Source organism: Astyanax mexicanus, chromosome 9, assembly GCF_023375975.1.
Source record: "Astyanax mexicanus isolate ESR-SI-001 chromosome 9, AstMex3_surface, whole genome shotgun sequence".
Taxonomy (NCBI): Eukaryota; Metazoa; Chordata; class Actinopteri; order Characiformes; family Acestrorhamphidae; genus Astyanax; species Astyanax mexicanus.
In genome coordinates, this window is record NC_064416.1 from 35283836 (window position 1) to 35305901 (window position 22066).

General features: G+C 38.8%; 1 protein-coding gene across 1 annotated transcript in view; it reads left to right on the plus strand.

The window, feature by feature from the left end:
* veph1 (ventricular zone expressed PH domain-containing 1) overlaps window positions 1-22066 on the plus strand; it is a 247504-nt gene that overhangs the window by 83131 nt on the left and 142307 nt on the right. Inside the window, exon 6 of the mRNA XM_022679788.2 lies at window positions 6099-6308. Within this exon, the coding sequence (XP_022535509.2) occupies window positions 6099-6308 (210 nt within the window). The remainder of the gene's footprint in view (window positions 1-6098; window positions 6309-22066) is intronic.

The window sequence follows — 22066 nt, forward strand, 5'->3', positions numbered from 1 at the left end:
ACAAGCAATTAGGATGTAGAGAAATCCACAGAGCAGAGCCAGCGTAGTAGTAAATAAAATGATAAATCCACAAATACACTCCGCAATAGCAACTCAATTTTAGTTATCAGTTACGAATATTGTCCTGGATTTTGTAGTTTGTATTATGTTATAAAATCTCCCCAGTATTCATTAAACAGCTTAGATTTTTTCTTGATATTGAAAAGGGTTCTTTCTAGTGGGATATAAATAGGAAGCCAGCTCTTTCAGCCACAGCGAAAGATTAGGAGGTTCAAGTGTATCCCATATGATGGTAATATATATATATATATATATATATATATATATATATATATATATATATATATATATATATATATATATATATTTTTTTTTTTTTTGTTAGCTAGCTAGCTACTGAGACAATTTTTTAGCAATTATTTTATGCTTGTTATGAATAAAATGGCAATAAACCACTGGGACTACATTACATTACATTTCGGTAATATAATGATTATTGTAATTTTTATCAAAGTAAATACTTAAATTTGTGGGTTTCTTTGGTTGCTTATGGTGTCGCCATGTTGCCCGTGATTCTCATAGCCCTCTGTTTTGAGTGTGCCTCTGAAAATGTCAGTTTTGAATGGTCAAGAAGCCCTAACTCTTCCTCCTACCCCTCCAGCTTAACAAGAATTGGGACAGCCTACCCCTAGGCGTGCACTAGGCATGCAAAACAGAGGAGTAGGGCTAAGTGGTAGGGCCAAGGGCTGAAATGGGATTGGGCCAAAGTCAACTGTCAACTGTGACACTGCTAATTATTTTAAATGAATATTTGTAATGTATTTATTCATATTTTACTCGAAAAGTAACAACCCAGCTAACAATTTTTTTTATGTGCATTGTGCAACAGTACGTGAGGACGCATTCGATATTGGCTTAGCTGTTGTTAAAGCCTCAGTGACTTAAAAATAAATGTAAAAATAAATAAACCCAACAAAATAAAACCCCAGCAGACTCAACCCAGCATTAGATTGGATGAAATAAGTCGTTTTTTACAGTGTAACGAGATAAAGATTGTATTGTAGGAATTGGCTTGGCGATTGGTATTTGCCCAGCATTCTGCTGACTGAATGTTACCCCATTTTGGGTGGGAGCAACAAAAGGAAAAGTGTAGAGGTCAGCGAAAGAGTGGGAAACGAGCGAGTGAGGACCACTTAATGAGCTCCAACTACAGGAAAAGAGGGTCAGACAGATGGCCGCATAGCTCAGCGACAGATTGATTGACACATCTGGCTTTATCAGCGCTGCAGCATTAAAAATAACAGCAATCGGTAAAGTCTGAAACATGTAGTTTAGTCATCAGAAAAAGATGTAGAGTGTTGAGTGTAGAGAGAGAGAGGTAATGAATGGAAAGGATTGGACCTGAAACAGACTTTCTTAATTATGCAACTCTAGCACTGCACATGCAATCAATTAGCTGTACACTATATGTCCATATATTTGTGAACACCTCTTCCTAATGCCTCTTCTTAATGCATTCAGCTACTTTTACAAGTTGTCTGGTCCCTGTAGACAGAGGTGTCTTACTTAGATAGAAATGCTTTTTGTTTTTCAGACAACTTTTTTACTTCTGCTCCTCACATTTTCACACAATTGTAACGCCAGACAGATAGGATAGACGCTCGCCGAGTAAAAGGTAAAGACTGGTTTATTTACAGAGTAGTAAACTGGATAACACAGCCAGAGAACAGGTTGAACAACACTCACACTGAAAACAGGAGACGTAGTACAGGAAACAGTCCAAGATCCAAAGCCAGATAGACAGTCCGATAATTCAGCAAATCCGATAAGGGCAAAGACAAAAGGCAAAATCCGTGAGACAGAAAAATGGGTCAATACAAAAGGCCAGACAGAAAAAGGTTGGGAAAACCGCTCAGTACGCAACATGAGTCGACAATACCTCGCAAAGTACAGACGCCAACTGAAAGTTTATATACAAAACAGAGAAATACATTGAACCGGAACTTCCTAGAACACAGGTGACTCTGAACGGGGGAGCGTAGCGCGATTGGATGAAGGTGAGCGGCTGATGGTGACGTCATCGCCAGTGGATTTTGGGAAATGGAGTTCGGAAGTGTGAAAGGAGAGTCTAGAGACGTGACAACAATGATCTGTACTTTATACTTGAACTTACAATTTAAATATAGCCTCATTACTCCTATTTCATTTCAGCTTAACAAGCATCAGGAAACCCTACTCCTAGAAGTGCACACGCAAAACAGAGGGGTACATGTTTTCGTTCTGATATCTCATCAATTAAAAAAAACCCTTTCCAATAAATCTCTGCACCCTGTTAGAGTGAATCTGATTGTGGTAGGATGAGAAGTATGAACATGTTCCATTCTGGCACCCTATTGGTTTATATAAGATCCATCACACCTGCACATCACGTCACACCCCGCCCACACTCCAGCAAGAACATAGCAGACATATGTAGTCTAGTATGAAGATGATCCGTGCAGAGACTCAAGAGAACTTGAGTGAAATGTCCAACTTAGCTTCTTTAATATATTTACATTCTACTAAAATATATTAATTTTCAATGGGTATACAGTTCTACCACTGCAGTTTCTGAATCAGTTCTCTGATTTTGCTATTTATAGGTATATGCTTGAGTAAAATGAGCATTGTTGTTTTATTCTACAGACAACATTTCTCCCAAATTCCGAATTAAAATATTTTCATTTAGCATTTGTTTGCAGAAAATAACAAAAAAGATGCAGAGCTTTCAGACCTCAAACAATGCAAAAAAAAAAAAAACAAGTTCATATTCATAATTCATAATTTTAATCACAGTTTTCATACATCTTGGCATGTTCTCCTCCACCAGTCTTACACACTGCTTTTGGGTAGCTTTATGCCTTTACTCCTGGTGCAAAAATTCAAGCAGTTTATCTTGGTTTGATGGCTTGTGATCATCCATCTTCCTCTTGAGTATATTTTAGAGTTTTTTTTTTTTATTTGTTAAAATCAAAGAAACACATCATTTTTAACTGGTCTCTTATTTTTTTCCAGAGCTGTAAATGCAGCTAGAACAAGGAGTCTAGTGCATCGCAATAGTCATTATGGCTTTTAGAAAAATGTGTTTTGTGTTTCCTTTAATGACATTTTTTCTTTAATGACATTTTTGAAAGCAGTACTTTTACACTTTTACTTACATAAAAACCTTCTACAGACTTTTTCTTTTTAATCCTAGTATCTTTACTTCTATCTAAATAATAAATGTGAATACTTTTCACACAATTTCCTGTAGAGAAGTACTGCAAAAAAATTTTTTTTTTTAGATTTTTTGAGCATTTGACCAAAAACCTACTGGCAATATGCTTAATGCCAATAACTAGGCGTGGATTAGATAGGTGTAACCCTGTTGAGCATTGAGCTGTGAAGCAGTGGAACTGTGCTCCCTGGCATGAGAATGGTGCTCCATTCACTACTTTTGGGATGAGTTGGAGAGTTGGGAAGGATGAGGTGGGGTGGTGATCATTGAATATCATGTTCTCACTAATGCTTTCATCACTGAATACAATCAAATTCTCACAGCGATGCTTCCGAATACTAGATACTCCAACAATCCCCTTAATACCCTTGAGTTTGAAAGAAACAATGCTTACATGGGTGCCCAATACTTATGCCCAGTTATGCCATTATGTAGACAGTTTGTCGCCACAAAAGGCACGTGAGCATGCAGCCTGTTATCTCTCGCCAACTGTCCTCTTTCTGTGTCTCGTCCTCTCTCTGTCCCTCTGTCCACCTGTGCCCTGTTTCTCTGTCCCTGTCTCTGTGCATGCCCTCTGTTTAACCCTGCGGCCTCTGCTGACCCTCTGCTATGGGGGTTTGGGGGACTGTTGGATGAATGGAGGTTTTTATGGTGTGTTCTGAGCAGTGGGTCAGGAGTGCAGTGGGAAATGTCCAGACAGAATGAATGGGCTGAGGATTACTGGGAAAGTGCTTGGGCGCACGTTGATAAAACAGATGTAGTTAGCAGTTCAGTGACTAAGAGTTTTCCTAAGCTCTGCATCTCCTTAATGTCACTGTCTTATCAGGACGAGTGGAGATGAGTCAGTTTCCTGCGTCAGGTCTCCGTCTTCAGACAGGAAACAGAAAAGTATGTGTCTAATGTGTCTTTTATGAGTTTTATCTTGACAATTAGTCGAGGAACATAGGACCATACATTTATTCATCGTTTCTTCCAAAATCAAGGGTATTATACTTTATACTTTAAAAAAAAGTAGCCTTATAAAGGGTTTGCATATGATTTAGTACACATTTTCATTGACACATACTGTCCCATACACTTCTCTAGACTCTCTTTCATCTCTAGACTCTATTGCTTATCTTATTTCTTCCATATAATGTAGCACCCATAGACCCTGTATTCCAGGATTCATACATAGTGACACTGATTTTGAGCCAGTGATTATTCCCAGTTATTTCCTTAAATCATGCAAATAAAACCTGAAGGAAATACTGTAGATCCGGCTCCTGTTGTCAAAACCATGGGGAACAGCTTCCAACAGCGACACCAAAGGCTCTTTAGGAACAGGAACATCAAAAACTGACTAAAGGGCATCATAGATACCTTCCCAATACTTCTTTAGAAGTTTTGAGCCTGTTTCTCTCCATTCCCTCCAGCAATTACTAGATGAAGATGAGCTAATATTCACAGTAATATGTGGTTTTCTTAAATATCTAGCAATCAGCTTCCATTTGAGTTAATTGAGTTACAGGGAATGGACAATTAAACTGAAACACCTGTCATTTTAGTGTGGGAGGTTTCATGGCTAATTTGGAGCAGCCTGGTGGCCAATCTTCATTAATTGCATATTGCACCAGTAAGAGCAGAGTGTGAAGGTTCAATTAGCAGGGTAAGAGCACAGTTTTACTCTACGTCTTGCTGGCGCTTCTGTGACCAAGACAGCAAGTCTTTGTGATGTATCAAGAGCCACGGTATCCAGGGTAATGTCAGCATACCACCAAGAAGGACCAACCACATCCAACAGGATTAACTGTGGACACTGTAAGAGGAAGCTGTCTGAAAGGGATGTTTGGGTGCTAACATGGATTGTATCCAAAAAAACATAAAACCTGTGTGCAACATGTGCACCTCAACTCTCCTGTTTCCACCAGAACTGTCTGTCGGGACAATAAATGATTGTGGTCTAAAACCAGGTGTTTCAGTTTCATTGTCCAAACCCTGTACTTTTAAATGTATAGCTCAATCAATATGCCTTTTTCTTTGACAATGAGTTTATAGTACTTTATGAGCTGAGCTTCCTTAGGCCTACAGACCTAGAGCCAAACCATTCTCCAACCATTCTCAAACATTAGGCCCCAAATTTTGCAAGCCACTGTAAATCCCCCAGTTTATTACTTACTGGTGTTGCTTCAACAGTGTTATATAGACAATATTCTTGTCCATATAGTGTATGTTGCAATTCTTTTATCCCCAAATAAAAAAAACAACAGCTCAAATAAACTACTAAAGACCAATATTGCCATTACATTTAAGGCCATGATGAGTGTATATAGACCTCCGACCACAATTGTATACATCTTTCTTCTCTCTCTCTCTCTCTCTCTCTCTCCCTCTTTCCCTCTTTCTCTCTTTCTCCTTCTCTTTCAATTTCCCCGAAAACCTAGCAGAATATCAGGAATTCATTACGGGGTGGGCAGCTCTGGAATGAACCAATCACAGTGCAGCGTATACTGGCTGGTGCCAGATCGGGGTCTCAGGAGATCTGACCAAGAAAGGGAGCGAGAGAGAAGTTGAAGGATTGTTTTCTATTCTTACCAGCTCGGACCCCCGCAGAGCGCGCACCATCATCACGCTGTAATTACGCATCATGAGCTCCAGCGCTCAGCGTGTGTGTTTTTACTGTCAACTTTCACCTCTTTATGTTTTTCCGTCTGCTTTCTTGCCATCTTTCTTCGCTTGTCACTCTCTGGAGTCGTTATGAGGTCAGGAGGTTTATACTCCTAGTGTGTGTGTGAGTGTATACTGTTCTTCTCAGTTCCTGCTGCTGCTGCTGTGAATAAATTCTCTCCTGCTTCTGTCGTAGGTGTTGACCCCTCTGGTGCCGTGTCTGATTGGTCATCTCGGCGACGCCACACTGAACGATTCCCTCCTGACTGTGCTGGTGGGCGTGGCTCAGGTTAGCCCCACCTCTCTCGGCCTGTTTCTGCCCGTCCTGAGGACTGTGGGTCAGCAGACGCCGGGGCTGCTGGGACATGTAGCCAAGATCCACGGGGCGGTGGGCCTGACCAGTGAGGTGAGAACCTAGTGACTGGGCGAGCTGGTTTAACTGGTCAATTCCTGATTAACATGTTCATTTTGGATGTTAACGATTGAGTTAATTGTTCTACAAGCATAATCAATATGACCAAGCTAGACAACCAGTATGAGTTAGTTGATCTTGATGACCAGCAAGATCAACAATAAATTATTATAGATAAATTATTGGAATCTTATCACAAACCGGACCAGGACTGTAGCCGGGCCACACCCACTCAACGGACGTGACTGTTATGCGGATCTGCCCCAGATCAGAGTCGTCTGCTGTCTGGGGTGCCACTAAGGAGGGTCTGCAGACCACTTAGTGGTGCTTCATGGCCCACTGGTTGAGAAAACCTGGCTTAGACCATCCAATGATCATGAGCCACACCTTGATTTCTTTATATCACTGACTGAATGTGACTTCCCCCCTGATTTAGACATTTTCAACCAAAGTGTTTCTTCTTCACAGCTGGAGTGACTCTTCATCATAACTCACATGTTTCCATGGCACTTTAAACCAGTCTGAAAAGCTGTGATTACCTCTACACAGTTAAATCCAGAATAAAAGCTCTGCAGTCAGATCTCTGCCGCACCTCCTCCTCACGCCACACCTGTGTTCAACCAGCAGTTTCCAGATTAGGCCTAGTCTTATTATAACACACTAGTTGCCAAAACACTTTGTTTTGTTGGTGAAATTATGTCCAATTTGGCAAAAGCAGCTTTTATCACAACAATGCTCGTCATAATAAGTGTTTATGGAGGATTATAGTGTGTCTGTTGTTGTGAAAAGCTTATGGAGATGCCTGTCATTAATGGTGCCTTACAATATATAGCATTACCATGTATATGCTTTAAATAACACTAACATAATGGCTTAACATAAGCCACAAAATAAGCCACAAAATATAATGCATGAAATAACAGGTGCTAAAGATGCTTCTTACCTCAAATATTGGGTACATTTGTGTGATGTTACTCATTTCTTTAAGCCTAGATGAAGACCAATCTAAGTAGTCCAGTCTAACTTTACAGGAGATTTAACATAGTTCAAATGTTTAGTAATGTCTCACCTAATTATTAAATGCCACTCATTAAGACATTAATAAATATTACTGAATTTTAGTGCTGAAATAAATGAACTAATAATGAATGAAGACATTAGTGTAATAAATTGTAATGGTTAATAGGGCCATTTCTTAATAGGACTCATTGCTATCTTACAGCTTGCCAGCAGTCTGTTCTCATTCGGACAATGCTTGTGTATATACTGTATCTACACTGATGGGTTTGGTGGTCTTGATATGAGGTGTGTTCAGGTAAATTTCTGGTGCATTGCTATCTTGCCAATAAAAAACCCAGGTGCTCCACTGACTGAATAAAACCTAGACAGACATCAACAGCCCAGACGTTCATTGCTATCATGGCAGTAAATTGTCAACATGGTTGCATCCCCAACACCTGTACTCCCTTGCTTGTTATGCACACATGGACACACAGCAGTGCACAAACCCATAGCTCGCGCTTGTTGGCAGTTCACTAGCTTACATCAACATTAAACAGAACGAATGAGTGTGAACGAGTAGGTCAGTTTCCACTGCTGAGAAGAGCTGGAAGCGTTCAGGTAGCTGTAATGCGCCCCTGAAATAGCAGTACGCCAAAGTCAGAGAATGCGAGGCAAATGACATTCTAAATGGTTTTGCACATTATGCCCAAAACACACCCATGATTAATTAAGAGAATCAGTAGATAGATGCCTTTGGCACGTTACTTTTCCCGTCATTATGATAGCAAAAGCACACTGACAGGCCCTAAATCAAGCTGTGCAGTGCATGATAATGTGTTTACTAATGTATTAACTAAATAATTGTTTGAAACATTATGTTGTAAGTTCTGTTAATTAATATACCTTTATTTTAAAGCGTTCCAAAAACGTCTACAAACTTTCTATTGGTCTATTTAACATGACATTTAGTTTTGACAACGTTAAGGACATTTCCTGGATTTACTTTATGGAAAAAAAGTAAAAACCTTTTTTTTTCAGCAGAAAAGATTGCTTTCCCACAAAGACAAAGCTAAACACACACACACACACACACACACTTACACATACTCAACAAATGTCTTTAATTAAACCTCTCAAGACTAAGGTTTATTTTTGGAGAACAATACTGGAGCAGTGCAGCTCCACAATCAGATCATTACTTATTGTTAAAAATAACTGAGAAGCGCTGGAAACGTTGAGGTAGCTGTAATGCGCCCCTGAAATAGCAATACGCCAAAGTCAGAGTGCACCTGACTCTTAAGGAGAATGCGAGGCAAGTGACACGCTGAATGGCTTTCGCACATTACGTCCAAAACACACCCATGATTTATTAAGAGAATCATTACATCCTTTTAGCATGTTACTTTTCCCATCGTTATGATAGCAAAAACACACTGACAGGCCCTGAAAAAAAGCTATATGGTACACTGTAATGTGTTAACTAATGTATTAATTTAATAACTGTTTGAGATATTTTGTTCTGTTAATTAATCTACCTTTATTTTAAAGTGTTCCAAAAACTTCTAAAAACTTTATATTGGTTAAATTAAGATGACATTTAGTTTTTACAACGTTAAGGACATTTCCTGGACTTATATTATGGAAAAAAACGTGAAAATGGCAAAAATGGACCCTTTTTTTCAGCAGAAATTATTTGTTTGCCAACAAAGACAAAGCTAAACACACACACACACACACACACACACACACACACTTACACATACTCAACAAATGTCTTTAATTAAACTTCTCAAGACCAAGGTTTATTTTTGGAGAACAATACTGGAGCAGTGCAGCTCCACAATCAGATCATTAGTTATTGTTAAAAATAAGACGATTCCATTCTTACATCATAAATATCACTTCCCATAATTCATCAGAGCTTAACGCTGGACACCAGAGACGCATTCATCACTGTGGATGCTCTTTTAAAATAGAGGATTTAGCTATACTGTGATTTATGGCCTGAGTTAAGAATACTTCATAGACTAACGTCAGGCATTCTTACTGTCTCCAGAGGAGTCTGACTATAGCAGGTTAACGCACACACACATACATGAACACACACACACACACACACACACACACTAAAAGCTTCATTTGGATTTGCAGTGGAGTATATGATGGTCCCCACGTGCTGTTAAGTGTGGTCAAGGCCGTTTATCTGGACCCTCCCGTGACTGTGTGACAGAACGCATGCAGTACAGCAGGACTGGAGAGGATATCACTCTATTTAAACCGACTTTTCAGATGACGAGATTTTCTTCTCTTTCTCTCCACATCCAGGGGTTGTAAAAGTGTGTGTGTTTGTGTGTGTGTGTGTGTGTGTGTGTGTGTGTGTGCGTGTGTGTATACCTGATGTGTGTCCAGTATCTCACTGTTTCCTGTCTTTACATAAAACAGAATTTCCTACATCCTTACAATGATGATGATGTCTTGATCATGTAATTGTTGTTCTATGATAAGATAAGATAAGATACTTTTATTGTCATTGCACGGTGTACAATGAAATTTAGCAGCAAACCTTACGGTGTCTGAACAAAATATATACAGCAAATAAAATAAAAACAGCTCTATGTACAAATACACAAAATTTACAGTGGATGTATGAAAATATATACAATATTGTAACAAATTTACCCAATAATAAATACAGAAAGTGCACAGTGTGTTGAAAGTTCGGTAATTAAGGTTGTTAGTTTTTATTTTTTAGTTCCCGTACAGTACAGGGGTAAAAACTGTTTTTTTTTTTTGTTTTGTTTTTTTTTTATTTCTATGATGTGCTGACATCCTTTTAGGTGAGTGAAGTAGGATAAAACAATGTATTTGCAATACATATTCAGAATATAGACTTTTTTTTAAGTATGTGAAACATTTTTTTTTAAAAAGGCAATATTAAGAACATGTTTAATTACAGTTGCAAGAAAAAGTATGTGAACCCTTTGGGATTATTTGGATTTCTGCATAAATTGGTCATTATATGACATTTAATGACTTTTCTAAGAGCTAATTGGAGCCAGGATGTGATGAGATTGAATGCCCTATAAAAACAAACACACACCAGTTTTGAGTTTGCTGTTCTTAAGAAGCATTGCTTGCTGTGAATCGTGCTTTATACAAAAGAGCTCTCAGAAGACCTACATTCAAGTATTGTTGACTTGCATGAAGCTGGAAAGGGTTACAAAAGTATCTCTAAAAGCCTTGATGTTCATGTGTCCACGGTAAGACAGACGACAGTCTACAAATGGAGAAAGTTCAGCACTGTTGTTGCTACTCTCCCTAGGCGTGGTCGTCCTGTAAAGATGACTGCAAGAGCACAGCTCACAATGATCAATGAGGTGAGGAAGAGTCCTAGAGTGTCACCTGAAGACTAACAGAAATCTCTGGCACATGCTCACATTTTTGTTGATAAATCTACAATAAGGAAAACATTAAACAAGAATGGAGTTCATGGGGGGACACCACGGAGGAAGCCACTGCTGTCCAAAAAAAACACTGCTGCACGTTTAAGTTTGCAAAAGAGCACCTAGATGTTCCACAGCAGTACTGGCTAAATATACTGTGGACAGATGAAACCAAAATTGGGTCGTTTGGAAGGAACACACAACACTATGTGTGGAGAAAAAAAGGCACAGCACACCATCATCAAAACCTAATCTTAGCTGTGAAACATGGTGGAGGGGGCATCATGGTTTGGGGCTGCTTTGCTGCCTCAGGGTCTGGACAGATTGACGTCGTTAACGGAAAAAATTAATTCCCAAGTTAACCAAGACATTTTGCAGGAAAACTTAAGACCATCTGTCCTCCAACTGAAGCTCAACAGAGGATGGATGATGCAACAGGACAACGACCCAAAACATAGAAGTAAATCAAAAACCAAATAGTTTCAACAGAAGAAAATACACACTCTGGAGTCCTGACCTCAACCCAATTGAGATGCTGTGGCATCATGACCTCAAGAGAGCGAATCACACCAGATATCCCAAGAATATTCAGCTGAACTGAAACAGTTTAGTGAAGAGGAATGATCCAAAATTCCTCCTGACTGTTGATCAGGTCTGATCTGCAACTACAGGAAACGTTTGGTTTGGTTGAGGTTTTTGCTGCCAAAGCAGGATCAACCAGTTATTCCAATCCAAATGTTCACATATTTTTCCATCCTCACTGTGAAAGTTAACTTGTTGTGTTCAATGAAACCATGTAAACATATACTTTTTTTGTGGTATTAGTTTAATAACAGACTGTGTTTGTCTATTGTTGTGACTTAGATAAAGATCAGAACACATTTAATGACCAATTTTTGCAGAAATCCAAGTAATCCCAAAGGGTTCACATACATTTTCTTGCAACTGTATATACCAAAATGTTTTGGGAAACACTTGTAATTTTCACATTTTATTTCCACATGGTTCCAAGGATCTTAGCACTATGAACTCTTTAAGAAACCCACTCCATTATTTCTGTTAGAGCTTTCTTCACATCATGTTCGCTTGTTTGTATTCTGTCTCTCTCTGTAATTCTCTCTCTCAAGCAAATGCTCAAAAACTGTAAAACCGCTTGTGCCAGCCTTAGTTAACCAAACCTGCTCATCCCTGAAATAGACTTCTGTGAAACTGCTGGCTGGGTGAGTACGGTTGCTGAGGTGTTATATACCCTGATAAACAGTTCCTGTGCCTGCTTTACACTCAAGGTCACACTGTACTGATTGCAAAGCAAATCACTCTATTCTTATCCGCTAGTTCCTGACTATACATACATATTTTTTTTTTTCTTTAAATGGAAAATCTCCATTCAGAATAGAGCTTAGATTCTCTGCCCGAGACCGATCTGACCCGAGGACCGACCCGAAATCGGGCTCCTATTTTTATTTTATATAAAGCTCTGGTGTGATAATCACAATGTTTCTAAGTAACCAATTATTATTGTTCACTAAAGCGAACGAAATAGCGAAAACTGAAAGTGAAAAAACATTTGTGTTAACTGAATCTAATAAAAACGGCAATTAAAAGGAAAAAACAGAACTATCTCGAACGGTATTTTGTGTTTATAAAACTAACTAAAACGAACTGAAATTACTGATAGAATACCCTCATTTTCATGTTTAATTTATTTATAAGCGCTGTTGTACAGCGGAGTTGTACAGCGGGCGGTGTTGTGCCGAGCGCGCAGCACCTCATGGTCCGTTAGTTCTTGTGTAAAGCGCTCGCGCTAGCCGCAAAATACGACAGAAAACACTGAGAAACTGCAGAACTATGTATGGGATTACAATATGAGCGCCAGGCAGATGAAAGAGAAACAGGAGATACAGTGTGTGAGAACTTTTACCTGTGAGTTGCTCATACCAGAAATCTCTCTCTCTCTATGTCTCTCTCTCTCTCTTTATCTCTCTTTCACTCTCTCTCTCTCATGTTTATTAGATTGATCTCTCTGATGAGAGATTGATCTCTCACTCATTCAATCAGCCCGAAAACAGTTTATGGGTCGGATCGGGTCGGACTCATAATGGCATTTCATGGTTCGGGCAGAACGTGCACGGGCTCGGGCTGGGTCGGGTCGGATTTTTTGGGCCCGATCTAAGCTCTAATTCAGAATGATGTGAAGTCCAAGGCTAGGCTTAATCCCTGTCTGGAAAATCAACACTAAGAATTTAAAATCCACTGACACCATCAATGACACTTGTAAGCAGAGCTTTAAATTTCTTTTTAATAAATTCCAGCTCATTGTTGCACTGTGGCTAAAATACAGGTTTTACACATAATAGCAACAACATACAGTTAGGCCCTAAAATGTAATGTTGGCCCTACATACCACCACACTGGATTTGAAATGAAACAAACAAGATTAACAGTTTGTTAAGTTCTGGGGAAAAAAAGAGTGCAGTGATGAGCTCGAGAACTCAAAAAGAGCCTGGACCCGGAAGAACACTATCCAGGAAGTAGGTGTATCAGTACCTTAGTCTACCATAAAGTGAAGACTTCATGAGAGCGAATACAATGGGTTCACCATGAGGTGAAAACCATTAATAGAAAGACCAGATTAGAATTTACCAAAAAAACATCTACACTCTAAAAAACAGAGGTACGATATGAGTACCTTTTTGTACCCAAAGGTACACTCTTCATAATTGTACCCTCAAAGGTACAATATTGGTCTTTACAGGGTCAGATTTGTTCCCTCTGAAGTACAAAGTCATTTCTAACAGCAATAAGTACAAATTTGTACCATTTGACCAGCATTCAGTATTCAGGTACATTCAGTATTCTGTATCACTGTACTAATAAACAATATATATTTAAATTGCACATTTTTTATTTAAAAGCCAGACAATTTTGGATCATCAAGTTTTTGAGCCATATTCAGTGAATGATAATGTTTATAATCTTTATAATCTTTACTGGCACTAAAACCATGGGTACAAAAAAGGACTTTCACTGAAAGGTACTTTTTGTACCTCAATATAAGATACAGCCCCAGCGACAAGCTTTGTTCTCTTTTAGGTACAAATCTGTACTTACTTTTCTTAGTGTGCATAGAAGCCAGCCCAGTTCTGAAACAGTATTCTTTAGACAGATTAAACCAAGGTTAGCCTGTACTAGAATGATAGAATGAAGAAAGTATAGGAAAGGCTTGGAATGAGTTGATACACACATCCATCAAGGCATTATAAAGATGGAAACCCAGTGTTTGGTGATGTGCATTGGTTTCAGACTTTATGCAGCCATCAGTTCAATTTAAATTGAATTGAATGTGGTGGAATGCAGAGTCTAAATAATGAGTTTCTTCGATTTTACTAAATTGTTAATTTCTGGAATATGATAAAGAGGAAGATGGATGATCACAAGCCATCAAACCAAACTGAACTGCATAAAGTTATCCAAAAGCAGTGTGTAAGACTGGTGGAGGAGAACATGCCAAGATGCATGAAAACTCTGATTAAAAGACAGGGTTATTCCACCAAATATTGATTTCTGAACTCTTAAAACTTTATGAAAATGAACTTGTTTTTTTTACTTGCTTAATCTTTTTTGTTGTTTTAGCCTTTAGCCCTCATTTTCTGCAAGTTAATGCTTTAAATGACAGTATTTTTATTTCCGAATTTTGGAGAAATGTCTGTAGTTTAGAGAATAAAACAACAGTGTTCCTCTTACTCAAACATTCACCTATAAATAGCAAAATCAGAGAAACTGATTCAGAAACTGAAGTGGTCTCCTAATTTTTTCCCAGAGCTGTATATTTATCTTGTCTTCAGAAAGTACATTAATTTGCATCATGCTGGTTTTGGAGCACAACCCTGACATTGCAACATTGGCATGTACCATGTCTACGCCACCAGCTCTGTTAAACCAGGTTTTATTGAGGATTTGACGATGCTAGAGGCATGGCGAACATGTAACTGTGCCCACGTTGGCATTTCACCCTCATTTGAAGCCTATTTGAAGAAATGCCCAGAATATTACAAAACTGCAAGAGTAGCGCAGTGGCTAACTTTCCACTCAATATGAGCTCTCAAACACACTTTATTTAGATTCGATTGATTTGATATGTTTTAAAGATGCTGCCAAAGTATGACTATGAGTCCTCGCATAATTGGAGAAGAAATGGAAGAAAAATGAAGAAGACAGCTATATTTTTATACTTCTCCAGAGATTTCCAGCATAAAAGGTTGTGTTAAATGTTACTTGTGTAAAGGTACATGTTTTACACATGGGCTTTAAGTAGCAATAGTAAGGAAGTAAACCAGGCTTAAAATTCTGGGAAGTTTGATGTGTCAGTTCCCAGATTTCAGGTAGACTCATGTATGAACAGAAGCCAATACATTCCTTAGAAAGATGATGATGCTATCATGATTGCGTAACTATGCTATGATTGATAGCATGAACAGCTTTTTGAGGGAAAATGAAGTTGGGAATTGTTTGAAATGTGTATTCAAATTGCATTTTGAAAAGCCAGTGTTGGATATTTCACAATTTAAGAGAATATTTTACCCACTGAATAAAATACTAAATCTAGAAACGTTTAAATGGGACATATTATACCTCTTTTTACACAAGTAAGAATAGGTACGTTGAATACAAAAAACATGATTATGAAGGTCTTAGCACAAAATCACTCTTAAATAAAGATATCTCAGGTATGGTTAGTACAGATCCCTCAGTCAGACAAAGTCTGCTGGCTAATCCTGCTGTGTACTGTCTGAGTTTCAAACCAGCAAAATTAAAATTGGCATTTCTTCAACTAATCTAGTAATCAAGTGGGTGGGGCTCTGGTGATGGTTGACAGGTGATGGGTGGTGACAGGGCAGTTCTATACAGGTTTCCTTTTTGTGAATTTACACTGGCTCAGAGAAGCGTATGATTCCTGACACCAGACTCTTTAAGCTGATTCACAGAAAACAAATGGATGGATTTTTTTTTCATGTTTGGAGTATTTATAGGGGCAGCCAAGACGCAAGTGGAAACAGAAAAGCACACAAAAAGTGAGTTTTGTATAATATGTCCCTTTAACAATCTCTACATGGCATGTATCACACTCTGAAATGGAGCAACTGATGTTTTTAAAACACTGAAGTTTCTTCTAAAGCATATGTTGACTAGTTGATAAACCACTAATTAACCGGGTACTGAGCCCTGTTAAAGCCTGAGTAGACTGATAAATCACACGACTGATTTATGGACTATTCTTACTTATGTTACTTATTAGTGGTAATTTGTTTTATTAGTAGGATATGGTAAGTTGTTTGCTTAGTTCATGGGACATGTGGCAGCAGTTCTTAGTTGAGTGTGGAAGAAGTAATGGACTGAAGAACCCCTGGAGAATTTGAGAAAGTATAATCTGGTCTTTGATGTTCAGGGTAGTTATTCACTTTGCTGCTCATCCAGAAGAACAGCTCTATATTCACAGCTCGGCCACTTTTATGCAAACAAGCTTTTGCTGGCCACTTCATGTTTTTTGTTTGCAGTTTCCAAATTATATGTTTGCATGTTAACATTCAAAAAGTCTGTGAACCTTTGGATTTAATAACTGGTTGACCCAAAAATGTTAGCAAGTGCCAGAGATTTCTGTAAGTCTTTAGCTGATACTCTAGGATTCTTCCTCACCTCATTGATCATTCTGCTTTACAGGACAACCACGCCTAGGGAGAGTAGCAACAGTGCATAAGGAAGAGGTTTTGAAAGTAAGCCACGGTGAAAATTCTAAGAAGTTTGATGTGTCAGTTCCAAGTTAGTGTCAGGTAGACTCATGTATGAGTGCATATTTAGACTTACCGTGGACACATGAACATCAAAGAACAAAGGGTTCACATACTTTCCTTGCAACTGTAGCAAAACACAAACAAGTTAAGCTAGTTCACACTTAACTGTGATAGAAGCACAAAACTTATTAATTCAAAGTATTTACATCTCCCACATTTGACTCTCCACCGACATTAACTACAGATCCCTCAGTCAGACGAAGTCTACTGGCTAATTCTGCCGATAACCCCCACACACACGTCCCACAGGTCAGTACAGCGTTCTTTAGATTCCAGAAAAGTTTTACCGAAGAAATAAATTTTTGAAATTAAAAACAGTTACACACATGTTACACAAGCTCTGACATGGCCTTGGAGCATCAAGAAGTTGCTGAGGGTAAACATGCACTTCCACACGTGCTCCACACAGAAGGCGGGTAGAATTCTTGGACGATCATTGGATGGCAGTTTTGGGAAGATTACTAGTGACGTACCAAAGTGCTCATCTTCCCCGGGGTAGAATCTTCCAGTTCTGAGCATTACAGATGAAAACATCTCCCCCGTGGAATCCAGCGCAGACCGGCTCATTCCCGCAACATGCGAGAGTGTTTTCTTTACACTGTGTGTGTGTTGCGTCTGTAAACACAGCCTAACAAGGCCTGAATCGTAAAAACTTACATTCTTCTAAATGACACAGCGAGCAGCAGCATTCCAGCGGAGTCTTCTTCAGCGGGGAATGCACACTTCTCTTGCACAACTGGGAGTTTACTGCTGTTAGTCATCCGACTGTGCGCTGTAAACCACACTGTGAACAATGTCCAGTAAATCAGTCGGTCAATAGCACTGGACATGTTCACGTTTGTGTTGTTTCTAGAGGTCTGTGGAGACTGTAGGAACCTGGCTTTCACAAGACTCTCTCTTTTTAAAGGAAAAACCTGGAGAGAAATTAAGAGTCATGTTCTTTAAAACTGTGGATCTTTCTTTCTTCCCATTCTGGAACTGAAATGGACTTTATCTTCATGCTTCTGGCTTGAGTGTGGATGCACCAAAATTAACATTTTTGGCCAAAATTGAAAAACAAAGTAAATGGAACACAAGTAAATGGTTAAAAAACAAAGCCTAACTTAGCATTAGCTAGATACTAGGGGTGTGACGAGACACTAATATCACAAGACGAGACGAGACACTATACTGGGTTCACGAGAACGAGACCAGAGGAGATTTAAAAATAAAATTTAAAAGAAAACGTTAAAAATGAAAACTAGAGTTTTATTTAACAAAAGCATATAACGCACAATTAACAGAGTGGTTTCTCTCACACATTGATTCTATAAGAAATAGAAATAAGAATAAGAAAAAAAATAAAATAAAACTTTTCTAGGTCTTATATAGTGCAAACAATAAGTGCAAACCACAACCAGTCATATTAAGACTATGCTTGAAGTGCAGAGACAGAACATTTTTTTAAATACAGTACAGAGTTATGGGATTAGTACTCCTGTCTATGAAACAGTCACGTGTCACATGATTTACTTACAGTATTTACATATGGTTTGTGTCTTGTTGGTCACTCTGTTACCGTTTATTGTTTCCACTGGAGCCAAAATGCAGCCAGACTTACAACTTAAAAGTAGCATCTTCTATACAAATGCCCGAATTTTCCTCTTCTCCTGAGAGCTGCTCTCACTGCTCAGCCACCACACTCGCTGCTATCGCTACTGTGTTGCCAGATCCCTCCTAAAAAGTCCACGCTAAACTGTTTTTTTTTTCCCCACGAGACAGTTTTTAGCCTGACGAGAAATATCGTCACGTTTTAATCTCGCGAGGTTTCGTGTAACGGGATCTCATCACACCCCTACTAGATACCTCTACAGTGATGATACAAACACAGATTTACTTCAGCAGTGCCATTCTTATCATACATTTACCTCAGCAGAGCCATTGAGGACAAACACAGAAGAAGGAGAGGGTGGGATGATTGCTGTGGGGATCTCAGTGTATTTCTTTCATTGTGACATATGAAGAACAGCAAAATGTTTGGACCCCATTCATTTCTCACGTTACAAATATGTTGCTTTGCAGAATCCGTGTACCCAATTGAAAATTAGTATATTAGCCTATATTAGCCTAAAATAAAATGATAAAAATTTGATGTTGGGGGCTTTGAGTGGTCCAGCGGTCTTAAGCGCTGCCACTATGATCGGGAGATTTTTGGTTCCAATCCCAGTCATGCCGCTAGCCGTCAGCTCTGCCAGAGCCCTGAGAGAGCACAATTGGCTGTGCTCTCTATGGGTGGGTAGATGGTGCTCTTGTATACCTGTGACCATGGAAGAGATTGTAGATTAGAACCTGACTTTAATGATTGGTGATTAAATAGATGGATAAGCGAATACTTTTGGCAATATAGTAAATGTCTTGCACACATTTAATTCAATACTGATCTGTTCCTGATTAAGGACACATTTATAAATTTCTCTTGCGGCGAGAATTGGGACATTCATGGAATAAGCTCAGCATCATCCAAGGTATCCTCGCGCTGTGGATATACACAAACAACAATAAATAAACGCTTGTTGAAGATCCAGCATTTGGACACCACATGCTGAGTGTTATTTGTCTCAATATTGTTTCAACTCTTTGGAGAATTCTAATGGGGTGCTTCCTTTTGGTTTCGCTATGGCAAAATCAAAGACACTAGAGTGCATCAACAGGCAGGGAGGGCATGACGAAGCCAAGATGAGCAATGTTTGTTCACCGTCGGTTGTGCGTCAATCTGGCAGCAGTAAATGGATCCCATTGTCAATCTGAGTTTGGCTTTGCAGTTCTGGCTTGGTTGATACCGTTTAAAAATTGTCTCTAAACAAATTCTGTCCTCAGAACCAAGAAAACCATTTGTGGTTATGACTCAAAATAACCACTGGGCTTTATGGCACATAGCGTTCAGCACCAAGCAATATTTCAGTCAATATGAAGTGGCGATTGTGAAAATGAAGCTGAGGATTGGACTTCTTCTGGGACATCTTATGCATCATAATGCCTTTCTGTCATTTTAGTTTTTGGGAACTCCTACGCTACACACTCCTAATGGAAATGTCAATGATGCTTACACACTCCATGGCTCGGTTCACATTTCAAACTGCTCCCTCTCACACTCGTTTTATAGACATCCGTACATAAACACAGGCATGAAGTCATATATTTTGCCCCGGCCTTTTATTTCTCCCCCTTAGAGGTAATGAAATACTTTTAAACGCTTGTTTCCAGACTGTAACGAGAGACCCTGCATGCAAGTCTCTCTTACCAACCTGACTCACCAACCCCCCTCCTCAAAACTTCTTTTTTTTTATTGTTCCAGATTTAAGGCCCAATAGTAGTATTTTATTGGTGTCTATGAGAAAATCTGTAACTGCTTTATTAAGCCCACCACTTGTTCATTCAGATTAACTAATTTCTCATTTGCTTACCAACAAGAATTCCGGCAGTTCTGTTCGCATCTCTCAGAATCATAAAAATCGCACAGCCCAGCGATGTGTGTGAAGCTGGCACCTGTGGTCACTTCTGGGTCACGTTTGCTTGATGCTCCTTACACTTTTTCACACACTTCTCTGGACCATACGACAACAAGCAAATTTTATTATTATTATTTTTAGGGTTCAAGCACCGAAGGTGCGTAGAACCCTATTGTTTTTGCTAAGATTTTTCTTATTATTATTATTATTATTATTATTATTCTTTTTCTCCTGTAAAAACAGTTGTGCAGCCTAAACCGTAAGTCATAGAGAAATGAAACTTGGTAGGTAGATGTAGGATCAGTGCATCTCGGTGGACAACAAAAATGGCACCGATTGGTCAAGTGGTGGCGCTATAAACAAGGAAATTCATTTTTCACAATTTTCTCAATAACTCAAAAAACATAAGACCTACATTCAAAATTCTTTTTTTGATGGATTCCTTGGGTCAATACCAACAACTTTCCAATTTGGACCATGCACTTCCGTCTATATAGATTTTGTGCTAATTTGCATAATATGCAAAACCTACTTTTGCAAACTAGTCCTAGGAATTTTGACCAATCCTGGCATGTTTGGTATCAAAACACTCGTGAGAGCATGCGCTTCAATTTCCATTAAGAAAAAGTTGAAATATGTAAACAATATGGCCGCCATATGCAAATTAGTCCTTCCGGATATATGCCCCATTCACTTCAAGAGGTAAATTTGGAGCACTGTTTCTCAGCAACCGTGCAACCTAGCAAGTTGAAACTTTGCATGCAGAATCTATCATACAGCCTCTAAAGGATGTTCAAAGGGCAACTTAATCAATCAACATGGCTGAACACCATCAGCCAATCAGCATTCAGCAGACATTTTGGCAGGCTGACTGTTGCCCAATCTGGATGATATTTGACAGTTATGTTCAGGTGGAGACACTGTAGTGACCTGCAAAGTGCTGAAACAATCCGCCCACTGGGGGGCGCTGTTCCAAAAAAACGAGTATATGTCAATCATGCTGTACTATTTTGACATCTAATTGTTTTTGCCATATTTAGTACAGTGGCTCTGACAAATTTCTCAATACAACTATGTTTAAAAAGTGCTTTGTTCATTCATAATTGCTAATTGTTTGAAAATAGCTATATTGAAACTACTCTCTGGATATTTGGCCTATCACCTCCATTTCAGTCTTGCTGCACACTGTAGAGTCTCTAGGTAAATGCTCATTAAAAACATTTGTGAAAATTTCACATACAATACTCTCCAGGCATCAAGCAATCTGTGCGTCCTTGGAATTTCTAACCTAAATTGCTGTAACTCTGCAGTATTTGCTGTAATCTCACAATGTTAAAGACCTCTGTACAATATCACTCTGATGAAGCGCCATTTAATACAGAACTAGATTAAGAATAACTTGACATTACATGTCATATCAGAACATTCACTCCTTTGTGCCTCTTCTCAACATTAATAACAGGTGAAAGACTTTTGATCATTTCTAAATGTGACAGAATGTCTCCAATTGTGTTAGACCTTCTTACACATCACCATCCTATGCTCTAGTAGGCACCATTGTGCTAGTTGGTGCTTGATGAAGCGCCATTTAATTCAGAACTAGATTTATAATAACTTCGTAATTACATGTCATATCAGAACATTCACTCCTTTGTGTTAATTTAAACTTGTTTGGTCAAACATTTCAGCTTGTTCTGCAAAGGTTCAAAGGTCAATCTGAATACCACTTTGTGAACATTCTGGTTGAAGCCACCTGATCAATACCAATAACATGTAGACACCTTTTGACTAGTTCTAACTCACTTAATGAATATCCTACAAAGTTCACTAGATTTACATGTGAATTTAAGCACTGATCAGGTTGAAAGGCCTCTGCTCAACATTAATAACAGGTGAAAAACTTGATAATTTCTAAATGTGACAGGGCATCTCCAATCATATTAGACCTTCTTACACATCACCATTCAATG